This window comes from Zingiber officinale, chromosome 7A (assembly GCF_018446385.1).
Source record: "Zingiber officinale cultivar Zhangliang chromosome 7A, Zo_v1.1, whole genome shotgun sequence".
Lineage (NCBI taxonomy): Eukaryota > Viridiplantae > Streptophyta > Magnoliopsida > Zingiberales > Zingiberaceae > Zingiber > Zingiber officinale.
Genome location: NC_055998.1, coordinates 68,622,077 through 68,640,404, shown reverse-complemented (window position 1 = coordinate 68,640,404; position 18,328 = coordinate 68,622,077). Strand labels below are relative to the sequence as shown.

General features: G+C 36.5%; 2 protein-coding genes across 4 annotated transcripts; both read right to left on the bottom strand.

Moving 5' to 3' along the window:
* Nucleotides 1-2,140: 2,140 nt before the first annotated feature.
* LOC122001487 (leucine-rich repeat extensin-like protein 3) lies at nt 2,141-4,619 on the bottom strand. The gene is made up of 3 exons (XM_042556256.1): nt 4,480-4,619; nt 3,051-4,382; nt 2,141-2,309 (listed from the first exon to the last, which is right to left on the bottom strand). The coding sequence occupies exons 2-3, from the start codon at nt 4,335-4,337 to the stop codon at nt 2,157-2,159; spliced, it is 1,440 nt and encodes a 479-aa protein (XP_042412190.1). The 5' UTR covers nt 4,338-4,382; nt 4,480-4,619; the 3' UTR covers nt 2,141-2,156.
* Nucleotides 2,590-15,677, bottom strand: LOC122001486 (DUF21 domain-containing protein At1g55930, chloroplastic-like). 3 transcript variants are annotated; one of them, XR_006117385.1, is made up of 15 exons: nt 15,035-15,675; nt 14,860-14,957; nt 14,660-14,753; nt 14,208-14,290; nt 14,001-14,099; nt 13,294-13,375; nt 12,422-12,561; nt 12,268-12,346; nt 12,107-12,170; nt 11,704-11,795; nt 11,455-11,520; nt 10,763-10,879; nt 7,575-7,751; nt 6,542-7,133; nt 6,089-6,458 (listed from the first exon to the last, which is right to left on the bottom strand). XR_006117385.1 is itself a non-coding variant. In XM_042556254.1 (15 exons), exons 1-15 carry the CDS (start codon nt 15,566-15,568, stop codon nt 6,771-6,773), a joined length of 1,926 nt encoding a protein of 641 aa, XP_042412188.1. In that variant the 5' UTR covers nt 15,569-15,676; the 3' UTR covers nt 6,089-6,770. The 3 variants fall into 3 exon arrangements, 2 of the variants coding, with proteins under 2 accessions (XP_042412189.1, XP_042412188.1); XM_042556254.1 differs by having other exon boundaries at nt 6,089-6,812; nt 6,975-7,133; nt 15,035-15,676; XM_042556255.1 differs by lacking the exons at nt 6,089-6,458; nt 6,542-7,133 and adding an exon at nt 2,590-2,653 and having other exon boundaries at nt 7,491-7,751; nt 15,035-15,677.
* Nucleotides 15,678-18,328: the final 2,651 nt, after the last annotated feature.

Genomic DNA, 18,328 nt, shown 5'->3' with positions numbered 1-18,328 from the left:
TGCCACCTAATATTATCAGAAGTGATGGAATTCTAGGTCCTGCTCCGGAGCTCTCTAATAACTCTCCTATACCATCAGAATCACCTCCGGTTGCTGCTCCAATCTTAGAAGTCTCACCGATCGAAGATAATATGCTCTCTGATTCCTCGGATAATGCAAGTCCGTCATCTACATCACCATGTCAGCCTACTTCCTCGTCGTCATCAACAAGTGATTCAGATGATAATGCTCCTCGTCGCATGCTTCCCATTAGTGATATTTATGAGCGTTGCCCACCAAATGCAACTCGATATCCCCTTCCACGAGCTCTAGTGGTTTCTTCCAAATCTATTGAACCAACCTGTTTTACACAAGCAAACAAGGATCCAAACTGGCGTAGTGCAATGGCTACAGAATTTGATGCACTTCTTCGCAATGGAACATGGACTCTAGTTCCGCGCACTCCCTCAATGAATGTTGTGGGCTCTAAATGGGTATTCCGTCTTAAGCATCGAGCTGATGGTTCTCTTGAAAGATACAAAGCTCGACTTGTAGCTAAAGGATTTAGTCAACAGCCAGGTATTGACTTTAATGACACTTTCAGCCCAGTCATCAAAATTACATCTGTCAGACTATTATTATCAATAGCTGTTAGTTCTAATTGGCTTGTACGACAATTGGATATTTCAAATGCATTTCTCCATGGTCATCTTGAGGAAACTATTTTATGGAGCAACCACCTGGTTTCATTCATCCACAATTTCCATCTCATGTTTGCCAACTCAAGAAATCCTTATATGGTCTTCGACAAGCTCCTCGTGCATGGTTTCATCGACGATCTAAATTGTTACAAGCTCAAGGATTTTCTGGATCAAAGACTGACTCGTCTCTATTTCTCAAATATAATGATGAAAATATGATATTTTTTCTTATTTATGTGGATGACATTCTGATAACCGGCAATGATCACAAGGGTATCACAACTTTATTAAGTCTTCTCAATCAAGAATTTCCTGCTAGAGATTTGGGTATTGCTCGTTTTTTTCTTGGTATTGAGCTTATTCCACATGAGGATGGCTATCTTCTCTCTCAGAGCAAATACATTACTGGACTTCTTCAAAAGCCAAAATGGATGGAGCACGTCCGGTCTCTACACCAATTGCTATAAACAACTCTCCAACTTCATCCTCTCCTGCTCTATCTGATCCACAAATTTATCGAAGTATTGTTAGGGCCTTACAATATGTCACTATCACACGCCCTGATATTACTTTTGCGGTAAATCGTGCTTGTCAGTTCATGCATGCTCCAACTGAACAAAATTGGGATAATGTAAAAAGAATACTTCGCTATCTCAAAGGTACTATTCTACATGGTCTTCTTTTATATCGCCAATCGTCTCGAGATTTACATGCATATAGTGATGCGGATTGGGCAAGTTCTCCTGAAGATAGACGCTCTACTAGTGGATATGCAATATTTCTTGGACGAAATCTTATCTCATGGAATTCGAAAAAGCAACCTACGGTATCTCGTTCAAGCACTGAGGCAGAATATAAAGCTATAGCAAATACAACGTCAGAAATTATTTGGCTTCAATCACTTCTCTCCGAACTTCATCTTGCATCAAATATTGCACCAAAAATTTGGTGCGACAATATTGGAGCAACATATCTCACAGCAAATCCAGTCTTTCATGCTCGTACAAAACATGTGGAAATTGATTTTCATTTTGTTCGTGAACGTGTGGCAACTCAGCAGTTATCCGTCTCTTATATTTCTACTGAAGATCAAATCGCTGATATCTTTACCAAGCCACTATCCAGACAACGCTTCAACAAGTTAGCAAGCAAACTCAACGTCAGAGATCTCCCGTTGAGTTTGTCGGGGGGTAAAAGAGATATAACAGAATTATCAAAATTGACCGGATCAAATTGCCAAATCAAATCATATTAGTATTTGGATTATTCAAATAATTCTGTTATAATTATTCTCAGAATTATTCTAATAATTCTGTTATAATTATTCTCAGAATTATTCTTAGAATAATTCTGTTATTTATTAATTAGTTATTTGACCAAGTACTTTTGAACATTATATATATTGTATTGTCCTTAGGGCAAATATCAATGAACAATAAATTTTATTATTCTCATCTTATTCCTTCCTCTCTCTCTCTATTCTTCTTTTACATCCAGTTCATTTATGGCTTTGTCTGCTTGCTTATCCACTTTTCGAGTCACGCCCTTATCATCTAAGTTTTCTCCATGCTCATTGTTGATTGGTATAAAACGAACTTTACCAACCTTTCTTTCATTAGCTTCAAGTATCTGCATGCAGAAACACTAAATGCAGCAGAGCTTTTATAGAGATGATTGAAGTACATCATAAAAGTTATAGAATAATTGCTCTATTATGTAGTAGACGAGCTCCATCAAGTTCTATACATAATTCTTCAAAAACCAACATAAGAACACCATCCTAGAGCACCACATAAAAAAGCAAACTTGCAACTTATCAAACTGTCAAATAAAATGTATGGTGCATTGTTACAAGTGATGTGATCTCCTCCATAACAATTTCAATGGTCAGAAAAGAGGTTGCAGCATTATGGTGTAACTTTAGGAATATTTCTAAATAGAAATTCATGAACAATTTTTTCCTCTTTGAAAATTTATGAAAAGAACACGTAGGGCAGAAACAAATTGACAACCAAAGATGTTTTCGTTGAAGTAATTAGGATCTTACTTGACTGATTAGATTGTAATGCATACCTTGATTAAAGATCATGCTTATGTTTGTTTCAAAAATCCATAAGAATACTCCTTTGATTTAATTGTTAAACCATAAAATATATTTTAATTTTCTGCTGCACAAAGGGTATAGAAACACGAAATACGAATTTTGAATTTGAGCCAACATAGGCTACCCATGCCAAAAGGGAATATCCTTGTTAAATCACGTAAGAAAATCCAAGTCGTAGAATAAAAACACTATGAAGGCTATTTAAGAGATTGAGGAAAACAAAAAGAGATCAACTTTATCTAAACAATAAACAATCTTGCTTTCACCTGTTCTTCTGCCTGGGCGCTCAGCTCAGCCCCACGTAACATTGATTTTAAAGGAAGTGATGGCAGCTGTAGTGGCAAACTTTGCACACCGATCATAGTAGTAGGAGGTGGTGGACTAGAAGCTTCTCGAAATGCTTCTAATTGTTTTGAACTTTGGACTACTGGAGGAGGCAAAGATGAAGGTAATCCACAAAATCCAGGAAAAGGAGGTGGTGGTGATAGTTGAGATTCTTTCAAATTACTTATAGGAGGAGGTGGACTTAGGTCTTTTTCAACTACTCCAATATATTGCACTGAATGTGAAGCTTCATCTATCTTGCTATGTAAAATTGGTAGATTTGTTCTCTCAACACTTTCAGAAGGTGACGGCAGAAGTGGAGATGACAGAGTCGGTGGAGAACGTAATGGAGGTGATGTTAAATGCACATTATGTGTTTTTGGGGAAGAAGATGATTGCACTATCTGTGGCATCAGAGGTAAATGTGATGATGCATTGTCAACTTCAACACAAGAGGATGGCAATGTGTCTGCAATATGCTTGTTAGTATATTTAATCAATGGAGGTGGAGGCGGAGGCGGAGGCGGAGGTGGAGGCGAAATTTTAACTCGTATATTTGTAGGAGGAGAAAGTAGAGATGGGTCTCCTGGATGTGATGAGGAATTGACAAGTCCAATATATTCTTTATCAAATGTATCCTTCTCTACAGGTAAATTTGAAGGTAGGGAATGATAAACACTCTCTCCCAGAGGAGATGGCGAGGCCTTGGGAATGTTACTTAACCCTCTTCCACCTACTGATGATGTATAAGAAGGTTTAGTAAATTCAGAATCAGAAGGATGAGATGGTGCTGACAAAAATGCATTAGAAATGGGAGCTACAGCAGAATGAATAGAAGAAGAGGGTCGGACATGTGAAGGAATAAGAGATTGAAAAGGATGTGGTTGGGATGAGAAGGATGGGTCTACTGAAGGTAGCTTTAAATTCAAAGGTAATGAATTTAAAACTGAAGATTGCAATAGAGGATCCATTTTAATAGACCGAAGTTGATCAGACAATTGTGAAGATAAAGCGGCAATCAGAGCAATAGAATCACATAGCATCTGAGGATCCGGACTTGGGGGACGAGAAGCTAAGGATGGTGATGGAGGTGGTCGTGGTGGCGATGGAGGAGGTGGTGGGGATGAGCGAGGCATATCAAGATCCCTTTGCCCATCGTACCATTCAGGACTACTAAAGATCTCTTCTGCCGAGCAAACTTCCATCGTGTCCTTAACTATAACTCCCATTTCGGTAGGACTATCTGAGCCAGCTTCAAACTCTGAAAAGAGTACCTGATTCAGGGATGTATTGCATTCAACCCCAAAATACTAAGCAAAGGCAAAAGAATGTCAATCGCACTAGTCATAAAACAAAGATCATCGATCGTACCTCTGCGTTGAAGTCCTTGTCCGGCGCAGCCACCGAAGGCCGTTCATGGTTCCTGCATTCCGTTCCAATCCCTGGAGCTACGAATGTGCCAGCGCCAACTAGGGGGACCGGGAGGCGAGACCTGGTCGTCCGACGTGAGACGCGACGGGGAGATCGAAGGCGATTCGCCGGAGCAACGAGCGTGTAGCCGGGAATTAATAGAGATGGAACAAAAAAATAGTGGTGGAGAAATGAGATGACGATGTTTCCTTTTTTCCAACTTTTTTTTTTTGAGGTGGCAAATAAAGCCAGCTCAGCCGCGAGCACCGCCAACGCCGGGTGGCTTCTCGTTGCCTCAGCCGACGTGGAGAGTCTACAACCGCTGCACCAGGTGGGAGCCCGGAATGCGCTACTCCGCTTAAAAGTTTTGATCGAGTAAAACATACTTGTTTTCCAGGGTATGTTTTGGATGTAATCGAGTTAAATTGAATTTTTGAATATTTAAATTTAATTTATTTATAATTAAATCAAGCTTGAATTTTATTTAATAAATATATTCATGATTTATAAACTTATTCAAATTTTTATCAAACATAAACGAAATTAATAAATATAAATTATAAATTTAAATATTCATTAAAAACTAAATTATATATTTAAAAAAAATTATAATATACTTATTAAAATTTATAATTTTATTCAAATAAATAAATTTAATATATTTATATATATGTTTTATAGATAGAGTGTAAAATGTATAAATTCAATATCAAAATTATTATTTTTTATTTAAAAATTAATTCAAAATTTTAAAAATAACAAACTGAATATTATGAAATTTAAACTTTGTTTAACTTAATGAGCTTCATTAAATGAATTCAAACTAGGGGTGTCAAAAATGAACCCGACCCGACGACCCAACCCGAGTCGACCCGAAAAAAATCGGGTTCGGGTTGGGCATTTTCGGGTTCGGGTCGGGTTCGGGTTGGAGGGTTGGAGAGTAAAAAAATTTCGGGTTGGGTCGGGTTGGGTTCGGGTTGACCCGGGTTGACCCGGGTTGGCTTAAATATAGGGTTTTGTGGGTTTTTTTAGAGTTAAATCAAATTTTATTTTAAAAATTTAGATGTTTTTATGTATATTAATATCATGTTTGTATGATAATGATGGAATATTGAGATAAAAGTGAAGAATTATAGGGAAAATAGCCCAAAAAAGTCGTTTTGAATCGGATTTTCGGGTTATATGGGTCGGGTTCGGGTTGATCGGGTTGGTCGGGTTCGGGTTCGGGTTGAGGTGTTTTGGGTTGAACTCGGGTTCGGGTCGGGTTCGGGTTGGGTTAAAAAAAAAAAAAAAAAAACTCAACCCGACCCAACCCGACCCGACCCACCCGAATTGACACCCCTAATTCAAACGAACTTTATTGAATCAAGTTTCAAATATCTCATAAACTACTTTCTTCATTTAGACTTTATTTGTAAGAGACTTGGTAAATGGCGACCACCATGAAGATCCGTGAACGCTGAAACCAAATGTTCACAAATATTTGTCTTAATTTAAATTTTTTATTTAAAAGAATTGATTATTTAATGCACTAATTTAATGGTCATAATCTCAGAGAACAAAATAGATATAATAAAATATCATTTTTATTTATTTAATATTATAATAACATCTCAAATCATCACCTGCCGTTCTCCAAGAAAAAAGCCCATCCAAATTATAAATCCATTAGGCCTTGGAGGCTTGGACTTGCCTTTCAGCTTCACTTGGCCTGTCCAAAAAATCAACCAAACCTAACTCCTTGGTCGTTGCACCTCCGATGCCAGTTCACAACCAAATGCTATGGAAACATATAATAGGTGAGAGGAAGAAAGCTTCTTAGACCTACAAATACAAGAGCACAAGCGAACAAGAATACAACCCATAGTTGAATCTGTTTTCATTCTTAAAACGGCTAAGCAGAATAACGACGCTCTAGTCCTCTGCTCGTCGTTGCAATGCTGCAAGAGAGGTTCAAGTGGCTACAACAGATCGAACAGATGAGGGAGAAGAGGCAGATCCTGCAAGTGCTGGCTGAAGTTACCTGGGTGGTTCTTCCATGGGGACTTGATATAATCCTTTGAGGCTTCAGTATGGTCCATCCCTTCGGTTGGATTATGAATACCATGTTGACTGTACTGAATTGCAGTCATTCAAAACATCGCTAATGCTAGGCTCGTGGTCCAATACTGAATACTGAAAACACACACACATCTAAGTCGTCCAGATGATTTGGCGTCGTCTCTCCACCTGTAAAATAATCCTGCAAGATCTCACTCTGAAGAAAAGCTCCTCTTTTCTCTTTGTTTATTTATCTGCAGAAGAAGAGGAAGCATTGTAGATGTGACGAATTTATCATAGGCTGTTAATCGTGGTTACCAAACTTTTGACTATTGTTTATGAATCAAGGAAATTTTATGTTGGAGTTCATCCTGCTACAAAACTGCCTCGTGGGAGCATCCATCTTTCAATCCCACCTCAATCTCCTCGTCCGAGCTGTCCAGTTCATTTATGGATTTGTCTGCTTGCTTATCCACTTTTCGAGTCATGCCCTTATTATCTAAGTTTTCTCCATGCTCATTGTTGATTGGTATAAAACGAACTTTACCAACCTTTCTTTCATTAGCTTCAAGTATCTGCATGCAGAAACACTAAATGCAGCAGAGCTTTTATAGAGGCATCAACTTCATAGAGATCATAGATGTTTACATCAAAACAAGTTATAGAATAATTGATCTATTATGTAGTAGACGAGCTCCATAAAGTTCTATACATAATTCTTCACAAACCAACATAAGAACACCAAGCACCACATGAAAAGCAAACTGGCAACTAATCCAACTGTCAAATAAAATGTATGGTGCATTGTTACATGTGATGTGATCTCCTCCATAACAATATCAATGGTCAGAAAAGAGGTTGCAACAATATGGTGTAACTTTAGGAATATTTCTAAATAGAAATTCATGAACAATTTTTTCCTCTTTGAAAATTTATGAAAAGAACACGTAGGGCGGAAACAAATTGACAACCAAAGATGTTTTCGTTGAAGTAATTAAGGAAGTCTCAAGAAATACCTCAAGTTCAAACGATTGAAATCTCTCCTCGTCGTGGCCATCCGTTGTTATTTCAATGACTTCAGTATCCTCTTCTTTATTTGCCTTCTCAAGTACCACTATGATCTTTCCACCTTCTTCAGGAATATATCCAAAGGATTCACAGACAAATCCAGATACTGTCTCATACTGATGACCCTGAAAGATCAAAGTCGAGAGGTCTTAAGAAATTTGTTGTCCGTGAGACAAATTTTTAGCAGAACCAATTACATCAACGAGACAATCTAATATTCATATTCACACAAAATACAAAGTTGTCCTATCTTTGTGATAATATTTTGGAATCAATGTCCTCTCTCGTAGAATTCCTTCAACAATGATTTTGGTTAATTAGCTAAAAAGGGACATACACCACTAATGAGGAATCTTGGTGGTGGAATGAGAAAGTACAAGAGAAAGTGAAGGAAAAATGACTAGCTTATATGAAATTATATATTTGTAAGAACGAGAAAAACTTAAAAAAATATACAATAGCCAAGAAAAAAACTAAAAGAGTGGTGAACGAGGCAAAGAATGAAACTTTTGAATGATTATATCAAAAATTAGATAAAAAAAAAGGCAAAAGAGACATTTATAAATTCACTAAAGTAAGAGAAAGAAAGACAAGAGATCTTATCTAAATAAAATGTATTAAAAATGAATATAATATGGTACTAGTAAACGATGGAGAAATAAAAGAGCGGCGTGGAAGAGATATTTTCATCAACTTTTTAATGAAGGTTTAGGTGACTAACTTTAACTTAGGTAATTTAAGTAGGTCAAATGAGCATAGAAATTTAAATCTTTATCGTAAAATTCAAATTTTAGAAGTAAAACAAGCTTTAAATGAGATGCACAATGGAAAAGTCGTTGGATCAAATGATATTCCGATAAAGGTATGGAAGTGTCTAGGGAAACTATTGAATGACTTATAAAATTATTTAACATGATATTGAAAACGAAAAAAATATCCGATCAATGGAGGATAAGTACTCTAATCTCTAATTCCATTTATATAAGAACAAGGGACACATGCAAAATTGTACAAACTATAAAAATATTAAACTAATAAGTCATACCATGAAACTTTGAGAAAAAGTAATAGAAAAAAGATTAAGGAAGAAACCATGTTAACCGAAAATTAATTTAGGTTCATGCCTGGAAGGTTGACAAAAGAAACTATATATCTTCTTAGACAATAAATTGAAAAATATCAGGAGTAAAAATAAGATCTACACATGATATTCATCGACTTAGAAAAAACTTATGATAAAATCCCAAGAGCAATTATATGGAGAATTCTAGAAAAGAGAGGTATTAGCATAACATATATTGAACTAATTAAGGATATGTACGAGGATATAACGACTAGAGTAAAGACTTTAGGCGGAATAACTAAAGCATTTCCAATAAAGATAGAGTTACATCAACGATCAGCTCTAGTCCCTATCTTTTTACAATAATTATGCACACATTCAAGATACAGAATCATGATGTATATTGTTTGTAGATGATATTATTTTGGTAGATGAAACACGTGAAGTAGTAAATGCTAAACTAGAATCTTGGCAGGAAACACTAGAAGGAAAAAATTTTAGGCTTAGTAGATTAAAAACAGAATATTTGAAATTTAAGTTTAGCAATATTAGACATAATGAGATAATTATTAAGATAGGAGATGACGAGTTGCCCGAAATCGAGAGCCTTAGATATTTAGGAACATTTTTGTAAAATGGTGAATAGATTAAGAGAGATGTCTTACATAGAATACAAGCAGGATGGTTGAAATGGAGGACAGCATCAGGTGTTTTATGTGACCGTAAAGTACCTTTAAAACTTAGAGGAAAATTCTACAAAACCGCAGTTAGACCTGCTATGTTATATAGAGTTGAATATTGAGCTATAACTCGAGCACATAAAGCAAAAGATGAGAGTTACATAGATAAGGATGTTAAGGTGAATGTGTGGACATACAAGAATGGACAGAATAAAAAATGAGAGCATTAGAGAGAGAGTCGGAGTTGTATCTATTGAGGGAAAACTCTGAGAGATATGTTTAAGATGGTATAAGCAAGTACTTAGACAACCAATAAATGCTCCAGTTACGCGATGTGAAACTATGACAAACACGCATATCAAATGAGGAAGAGGAAGACCAAATAAGACTTGGTTAGTAACAATAAAATAAGATAAAATTTATTTAAATATAGATAATGATATAGTAGTAGATAGAGCTCGCGTAAAAGGATTCATATAACCAACCCCACCTAGTGGGATAAGGCTTGGTTGTTGTTGTAGCTGAATTTATTATTTCATTCTTGCACACTAAAATAAAGTTCTAAATAAAATTTTAAAATATTCTGTACTAAATATTAGTTTGATAATATGCATTTTAAGAAAAACTTATTAAAAGATTTACATCAAATTCTTGTCCCTCATGCTCTCAAGTTATAGGGAAGTAAAGGGGTCAAATTTATTGTAACCATTGGATCACATGACTACTTCAGCCCATTAAATAAATTATTATACTTGACCCACACGTATATATAGAGATAATTACATATTATGAGGTCGGGATCAATTCCTGAAGGGGAGAAAAACTCCTCCCACCTCCTAGCCACTTGGCGGTCAGCTATAAGTTCACCCCGAGATTTACCTCCTTTCACGTAACCTAAGGACAAGCTACGAGGGGTACTTGGGATGAGCATAATCACTTGCATATTATGGATTATGGTTGGTTGACCCATAGTCACACTTCAGGTATGAGATTATTATGATTTATAATCATAAAATAAAGATCATCCGATTTTAACTAGAAGAAAATTCTTCACATCAAATGCAAAACTGAAAATAACATGATACTATAAGATATGATCTGATCACCACATGTAGTTATTATGAACTCAAGTTAAATAATTAAAATGAAACTTAAGTATATAGCAATGTAAATAAATCTTTGCAACTCCCTTTGGTTTACTCGAGCAATTTTCAATTCATACTATCAATGCCCATGTACCTCATTGTAATATGTTAGTCATCTCAATTTCTCACTAAAGAAAAGTCATACATGGGCTCAGCAATATCCTCCTCTGAGGAAGAAAACTATTTGCATATAAATTGATATCTGTTGAAGTAAAGAATCAACTTCTGCAGTAATGGAAGATGCAAACCTCTGGTATTTTAATATTTAGTTCTTCTGATAGTTGATCAATACTTGTGTTGGCATCGACATCGAATGTCCCATCATCTCGCATCACAATGTTCCCTGTTTTCCGTTGGATTTCCTCCTACATTAGACACAAGAAGCAGCTTTAGGAAAATTACATCAATAGCACAGATGATCAAATATTACAAAATCACAAACTATATGATGCATTACATCCCCAAACTCATTTTCAACAAAATAAAATATAATACAATTCCGACCACCTGGAGGTTCAATCATTGTAATGCTAGTATCGTCCTAGAATACATGACTACAATGAAGTGGGAAACAAGGTAAATAAAAAGCCAGTACATGTGAATCATTATGCATGCCTGCAGGGAGGTACGTAACAGGCAATGAAATGTATCAGTAAGAATGGACTAGTATGTGGCATGAGAGAATGGCGGGAATGAGAACATGTAACTTGGATCACATATACATAGGAAGGTGATTACAATCCTATACATGGACGGGAAGAAACAAAGACAAGAAAATAAACATAAGATGATTTTGTTGTTGGATATATACATATATAAACTCTCATTAACCTAGCATTTAAATTTGATTTTCAAGTTTAATGAGAAACAGTTTTAACAATAAAGAACAAGTCAACTGGAACAATGAAAATCTCTGCAAATGCCAGCTATGACAATTTACCTTTGAATCATTTTCATCAAATATTTCACCAACAATCTCTTCAACAACATCTTCTAGGGTTACAATCTGTGCAATTAATTATACATAAATACGCAATAATGTTAAAGAGAGATCAAAATTAAAATAAAGTACACATATCTGGAATGATATATCAAGTTGCTTTTGCTTCTGAATTCAGCTACAAGATTATGTTATTTTAACTATGGATTGCTTAAGGACAATAATTAGAAGAGTTTTAACAGAACGTACACCAACTGTTCCACCATATTCATTAAGCACTACAGCCATATGAACCTGCCTTATGCGAAACTCTCTCAGCATATCCCAGACGGACATTGAATCTGCAGTATGAAAAAAGAATGAACTGTATAAGAATGCTCTAGCAATGTATCATATCTCCAACTGTGTAACAATGTTATAATAATGTATCAAGCTCCATCTATGCAAACACTGATTAACTACTGACACAAAAAGCAGAAAGACCAAAAAGGAAAATTCTAGGCCACAAATTAAATGAAACAATAAATGCTTTCCACAACAACAAAACAAACAAGTTTGGGAAATAAGAGAAGTCAAGATTAACATAGAGATTTGGCTCACATCCTAAATTACTAATTAACTTCCCAAATTCAGTTTCATTGATTTGTAGTACCTGGTACAAAATACGCCGGCATGCGTGAAATACCATTCACTGTGATTTCTTTTAGCTTCTCAACCTTGAATAATAGAAATAAACTCAATGATTAACAAAATATCAACACAAATCTGATGATGCATCTAAAATAAATATCGAAAGGATTACAATGAACCCACCTTTTTGACATACTCAAGCATGTCCATGGCATATGCAATCCCTACAATATTATCAATACGCTCCTCAAAGACTGGTACTCTGAAATTCATTTTATGCGAGAAATTAACTTATATATTAAACAAAAATTGAAACATTGAAGCAAACTGAAGAAACCTTGAATATTGATGAGTCTCCCACAAATTCTGAAAATCAATGAGTGTTGCACTACCATCAATTGCAACTACAGCTACAAGAGGTGTCATCACTTCTCGAACATGTGTGTCTTTTATCTCTAGTACATTTTCGATCATATCCTGTTGAGAGCACAAAGAGGAAGAAGTAATTAATCATGAACAGTAACAAACTTTTCATTATCTGACTAAATATTTAAGATATAATAAAAAATATATAAGTGAAGAAAAATAAATTACTAACTTAGCTTTTAATAAAGCATAATAGTGGAAAACTGCAAGCATTCAACACATAAGGACTCTACAAATAAATTTATAAAATAATTCACCAATACACATGTTTGAAATAACAAAACTGTTTGAGTTGTTTGAAATCACAAAGCTGTTAGAGCAATCTGCAACACCTTTTCCCTCATATCTTACTCATGGAATAATTTTCCTTGTTACACAAGAGGATAAGTTATTTGATGTGTTCGCATGTACACTCACAAGATTCTTAAACAATTTAGCTAATGCATAAAAGAATTAAATGCTTGTTAAAGAAAATTGTTAGATAAAAATTTTTGGTAATGTTAATGTTCTGCATGATAAATTGCTAATTTACCAGGAGGCATTAATGTTAAAAAAATGATAGCCATGCCAGAAGGAATATCCTTGTCGAATGATAAAGTGCTAACTGATGGAGAGGCATTAATGTTCAACAGTAGGTTGCCCATGGCAAAAGGGAATATCCTCGTTAAATCACATAAGAAAACCCCAGTCGTAGAATAAAAGTACTATGAAGGCTATTTAAGAGATTAGAGTAAAACAAAAAGAGATCAACTTTATCTAAACAATAAACAATTCTGCTTTCACCTGTTCTTCTTCCTCTATTGCTCCACTCAGCTCAGCCCCACGTAACATTAATTTTAGTTCATCCTCTGTGACATATGGCTGACTGCATGTACAAACAACCAACAAGAATAAGAATCCACAACAAGGATTCCTGTCTCAAAACTGATTATATCACCGAATTCCATGAAGAGAATATATATTATATTCACAGAACCATTGACAAGAGAAAAAAATAGCTGCAGTGAGTCTTGAATGAGCTAAAATTCAAATTACCAATATCATTGAGGATGGGCTGCAGTACATTACTGAGTTCTAGACACTATTGTGCAGTTAGTTTAAGAATTAATTGACACATTTAAGAAGACCTTAGTTTTCTGGAAGTTAAAATCAGGTTGATATCTCTTTACTGAATATTAAGATAGCAACTTCAACATTGATTGGCAGACCTTAAAATGAAAAAGTGCTGGTGTTTTTTTGATCAGAGAGTGTAAGGAACCCCACAACACTAATAATATGCCTGGGAACTCCGAAAACAGACTGAAATTTCTTTTACAAGGTAAAGTTACTACATTATTATACATACAAATGAATCCTTAGTTACAATCACAAATTTAAAAGTTGTGGCCCAGAATAAACTCAAGCAATCAGTAAGCAGATAGTAAGACTTTGTTGGATAAAAATATTATCAGGTGATAAAGAATTGTTTAGAAATGTAATATATCTCTTACCTTCTACCTTTTAGCCTCAGTAGCTTCAAAATTCCCATCGACAAAAAGGTGACAACTCTTCCAACAGGATACAGGACTACAGAAAGCCAAGCAACCGGCCTGATCTAAATGCATCATAACTTTAGCTCTGAATAGACGCCTTATAAAATACCACAGGAAGCACATCCTAATTCAACTTCACTCCTGAAGGCTGAACCAACTACTCACCTTACAACAAACCTAGCTACTTCTGTGGCATTATGAACAGCTATACTTTTTGGAGTAATTTCAGTGAGCAACAAAACAGCAGCCTGGAATAATTGAGCTGAAGAGTGGGTTATTTAAAGCATGAATTTGCAGAGTGAACATGAAAAGGCCCTTGCTAACTGAGATATGACATTTTGGACGAGTGTCATGTTTTGATAGACATAACAAAATGATAGAAAATTGAAGTTCAAAAGTGGTTAGCATGAAATTATGGATGCTTGGGATTTGTGATAGTCAGAATCAAAATCATAATAGACGTACCAAATCCACTAACTGAGGTCTGTTAAAAACTTACCATACATAGCAATTTCAAAAAGTTCAACTGTGTTACAAACAACATGGTTAGCTATGCACGATAACCTACAGGACTAAGAGATTTGTGCGAAATAATTATAAATGGGACCAGGGAATACCGTCATAACTGCTGTAGCAGCACTAACGCCAGCTTCACCAAAAACTGCAGTCGTTGCTTCAGTAACAAGTGCTGTTGCACCGATATTAACCACCCTGAGAACACAAGACAACACCCAATGGAAATGAATACCGATAGCAACTAAGTGATAATAAAATAGAAACAAAGCTCCAAAAAATATCTAAAAAGGCATCTGTATACGTTGTGCCAATGAGAATCGTTGTGAGAAATCGAGTGACATCATTACGGAGCATTCTGAAAACACCATTCTCAGGTTCTTTTTCAGCCAACTCTCGAACCTGAAAAAAGAACCATTAAGCTTGAATTAGCAGCATCACTGAGGCACAAATTATGAAAATGGATATCAGTGCAGTACCTTCCACGGCCATAACGTAGTGATGGACGTCTCCGCCATCGAAAAGAAGGCGGACAGACCCAGAAGCGCTGTCAAAATCAAGCCCTGGTCCTTCAATACTTGAAGAATCTGCAGCACCTTCGGCCATACTCCAACAAGACTCACTCTATTAGGTGCCAGAATCCCAACCGTGGCATCCACTGCGGCTGCTAACGCGAGAGCCCTTTGGCACCTTACCGCAAGTACCCCACAGGCAATCGCGACGAGGACGATGCGGAACCCATCTCGACTGTTCCTATCGACAGGAGAAGTAGAGGTGAAAGGAGACGCAATCTGCGATCTAGAACAAGCACGTCCGATCTGAGAACCGCGGAGACAGGGATTGGAACAACTCCAAGCAGGTAGAGAGAGGAGACCGAGTGAACGGGATCCTGCAGCACAGATCCGAGCGGGAAGGTTCCCTCGGGGACCAAGAAGTTGGAGCAAGGGCGAGGGAGGGAAGGAGGCCCTACGAGGCCGGAGGAGTGTGACGATGTTGCGCGGCGGCAGATCCATTGTCGAGGGGGAATGCGTTGGGGGATCCACGGCGCCGCCTCGCGGCTGGAGCTTGTGATGGATTGGGCAGGTTCCGTTCTATTTCTTCCGCAGCTTAAATTTTTTTTCTTTTCCTTCTCGTTCTTTTATTTTTCTGATTTTTGTTAATTACTAATTGTGTTTTTGAATTCAAAATATTTAAGTGGGATTTTGAAAATCATATATCTAAATTATTGGTTAGAGTTTCGTTGAGTATAATTATGCAACTTGTAATATCTATAAATAAACTGTCTTTTATGAAGCATCTTTGCACAAGCTTCTTTTATAGCTTTTCTCCTTTTTTTAACTTTGTTTGAGTTGGTCAGTCAACCTGAAATTACACCCTTATTTAATTTTTAAGAGTTTCTTTATTTATTTTATATATTTATTATATAAAAAAGTTATTAATAAATGTAACTTATAAATTTTATAATTTTTGAAAATGTCTTTATTTGTTTTATATATTTATTTACAAATTTAATAATAAATGTAACTTATAAATTTTATTTGGATAAAAATATTATTTATGAATAATTCAGTCTCTAGTTTTATTCATGTATATATGTAAGAATATAAAAAAGTTATTTTTAAATTGAACACTAAACGAATACTTATCAATTCATTCTATTCGAAAGTTGAAAAGACGATTTAGATAGAGAGATGACTTTAGGATTGACTAAGAGAAGAGTCCGTACTATCCTACAAAACTAAGATCACTAGTGTTGGACTAGGGAGGGGGTCCCCGACTCTGACGCTCAAGTCAGTTATCCACACAAAATGGAAAAGAAAAATAGTAAGTATGTTATAGCAAAAGCGTGTTCAATAGTGAAGCATCACATACCTCCACTAGATAAGACCCCCTTTCATAGTGACTGTATCATTTGTGCACGTATCTCAAAGTGGATGTGCATTTTTCAAAGTGTCCAAATAAAAGACAAGTTAAAAAGTATCTCTGACATCTTTCCTTAAATAGACATGTAAATCCCTGATGTGACGGACTAGAAACTTCTAAAGTATGATTTACATGTTGGGCATGCTCTGTTGCCGGCAGCACAAACTTCTAAAAGGGTACGAGGAGATATATAGGTGGGCTCCACTTTGGCCGATCGAATCCTGCTCTGACGAGATGTCCTCGTTCGATCGTGTCGTTCGGAGCTGCTGGCTTGTTCCCTTCTCTGCTTCCCAACTGTCAGTGAGTACCTTTGTCCAACCGGTCGTACCGCTTGATCAGCGAGGATTGGAAACTCATTGCTTGCCGCTTACCTCTTAACTCCAGTTGCTCGCTACCGGAGGATGGCAATTCGACATCCTCGCCTGGCCGACTGAGGGCTCCTGATCATCACATCCGATCGGTCGACTAGAGCCTTTGACCATTTTTGACTTTGACTTAGCAGGTCTTTCCCTCTTTTACCCTTCTTTTATAATGACTCAATTTTCCTTATTTCGAGTTCTAAATGTCCTCAAAAATATCTGGAAATGCTTTTAAAATGTTCTAGAGATTTTTAGAAATTTTTAGAGTATTTTTACGTAATTTTTGGAGGTCGTTTAGTATGTTTACAAAAAGAAAGAAGTTTTGACAAAAACCATTGAAGGCGAGGCTCGAACCCGTGGCCTCGGGTCGAACCCGACCTAACCGGACGCATCCGACCAGCCGAGCTACGCTCGTTTTGTTAACCTAATAGGAAGAAAAACATATTTAAGGAGTAGTTAATAATAAAGCCAGGGTTTTAAAAGAAAACCTAGGTTTTCCTCCTTTGCGCTCGAACCCTTTCTTTCCCTCTCCTTCGCGTGCGGCAGCTGTGCGGGCGGAAAACACACCGAGGCGACGGCGCTAGGATTCCTCTCCGGTGCCGGCGAAAGGACTCTTCCGACCAATCTTCAAGCTTCACCGTGCGTGGTCACCCCGACGGAAGGAGCTCGGAAGCACAAAGGAGTTGCCGAGAAGCTTCGCCCGAACCCTAAAAGCCTCCTTCCTCCTCTCGATTGTAAGTCCAAGCAAACAAGGGGTAAGTTACTACTCACCTGTGGTAGGAGTAGCTCCGAATTCGTCTTGAGTTCTTCTCGTTTCCCTTGATGTTGAAGCATGCTGTGAAGTTGTTTGAGGCTTGCTGCCATGGTTTTAAAAGGGTCCCTGCCGTGAGTTCAGTAAGGATATAAGAGGGAAATGGTTTAGGGTTGATAGGTAGCTTGTCTTATGCTCTTAATTTCCTTATGCTGTGCAGATTATAGCAATTCCTGCCATAGTTTTCTGATAAGTTTGAAAGGAGCAGCTCTACATTTAACCTTCCTGTATAGACCGTAGTTAGTTGTTAGCATGTAGTTCTGTTTTTTGGTGGATTACTGTCGAAGGGTATGCTTCTGTTTTCCTTACCGTAGCATTGCACAGAGGGATGTTTGGGCTTGGTTATACTTTGTATTGGACAAGAACGACCCTGTATTTAGCATATCCGGCTAGACTTTCTTTTATGCTGTATAGTGGCACGAACAACCATAATCTAGGCACAAGCATTTTAGTGATTGATTTTGCTTTATTTTATAGCATGTTTAGAAAGCTTAAAGTTGCTTTCTTAGCTCTATTTTATAGCATGATTAGTAAGCTTAAAGTTGCTTTCTTAGCTCTATTTTATAGCATGATTAGTAAGCTTAAAGTGGCTTTCTTTTGCTCTATTTTATAGCATGATTAATAAGTTCAGATTTGCTTTCCTTTGCCTTGTTTTATAACGTACTTAGAGAGTTCAGATC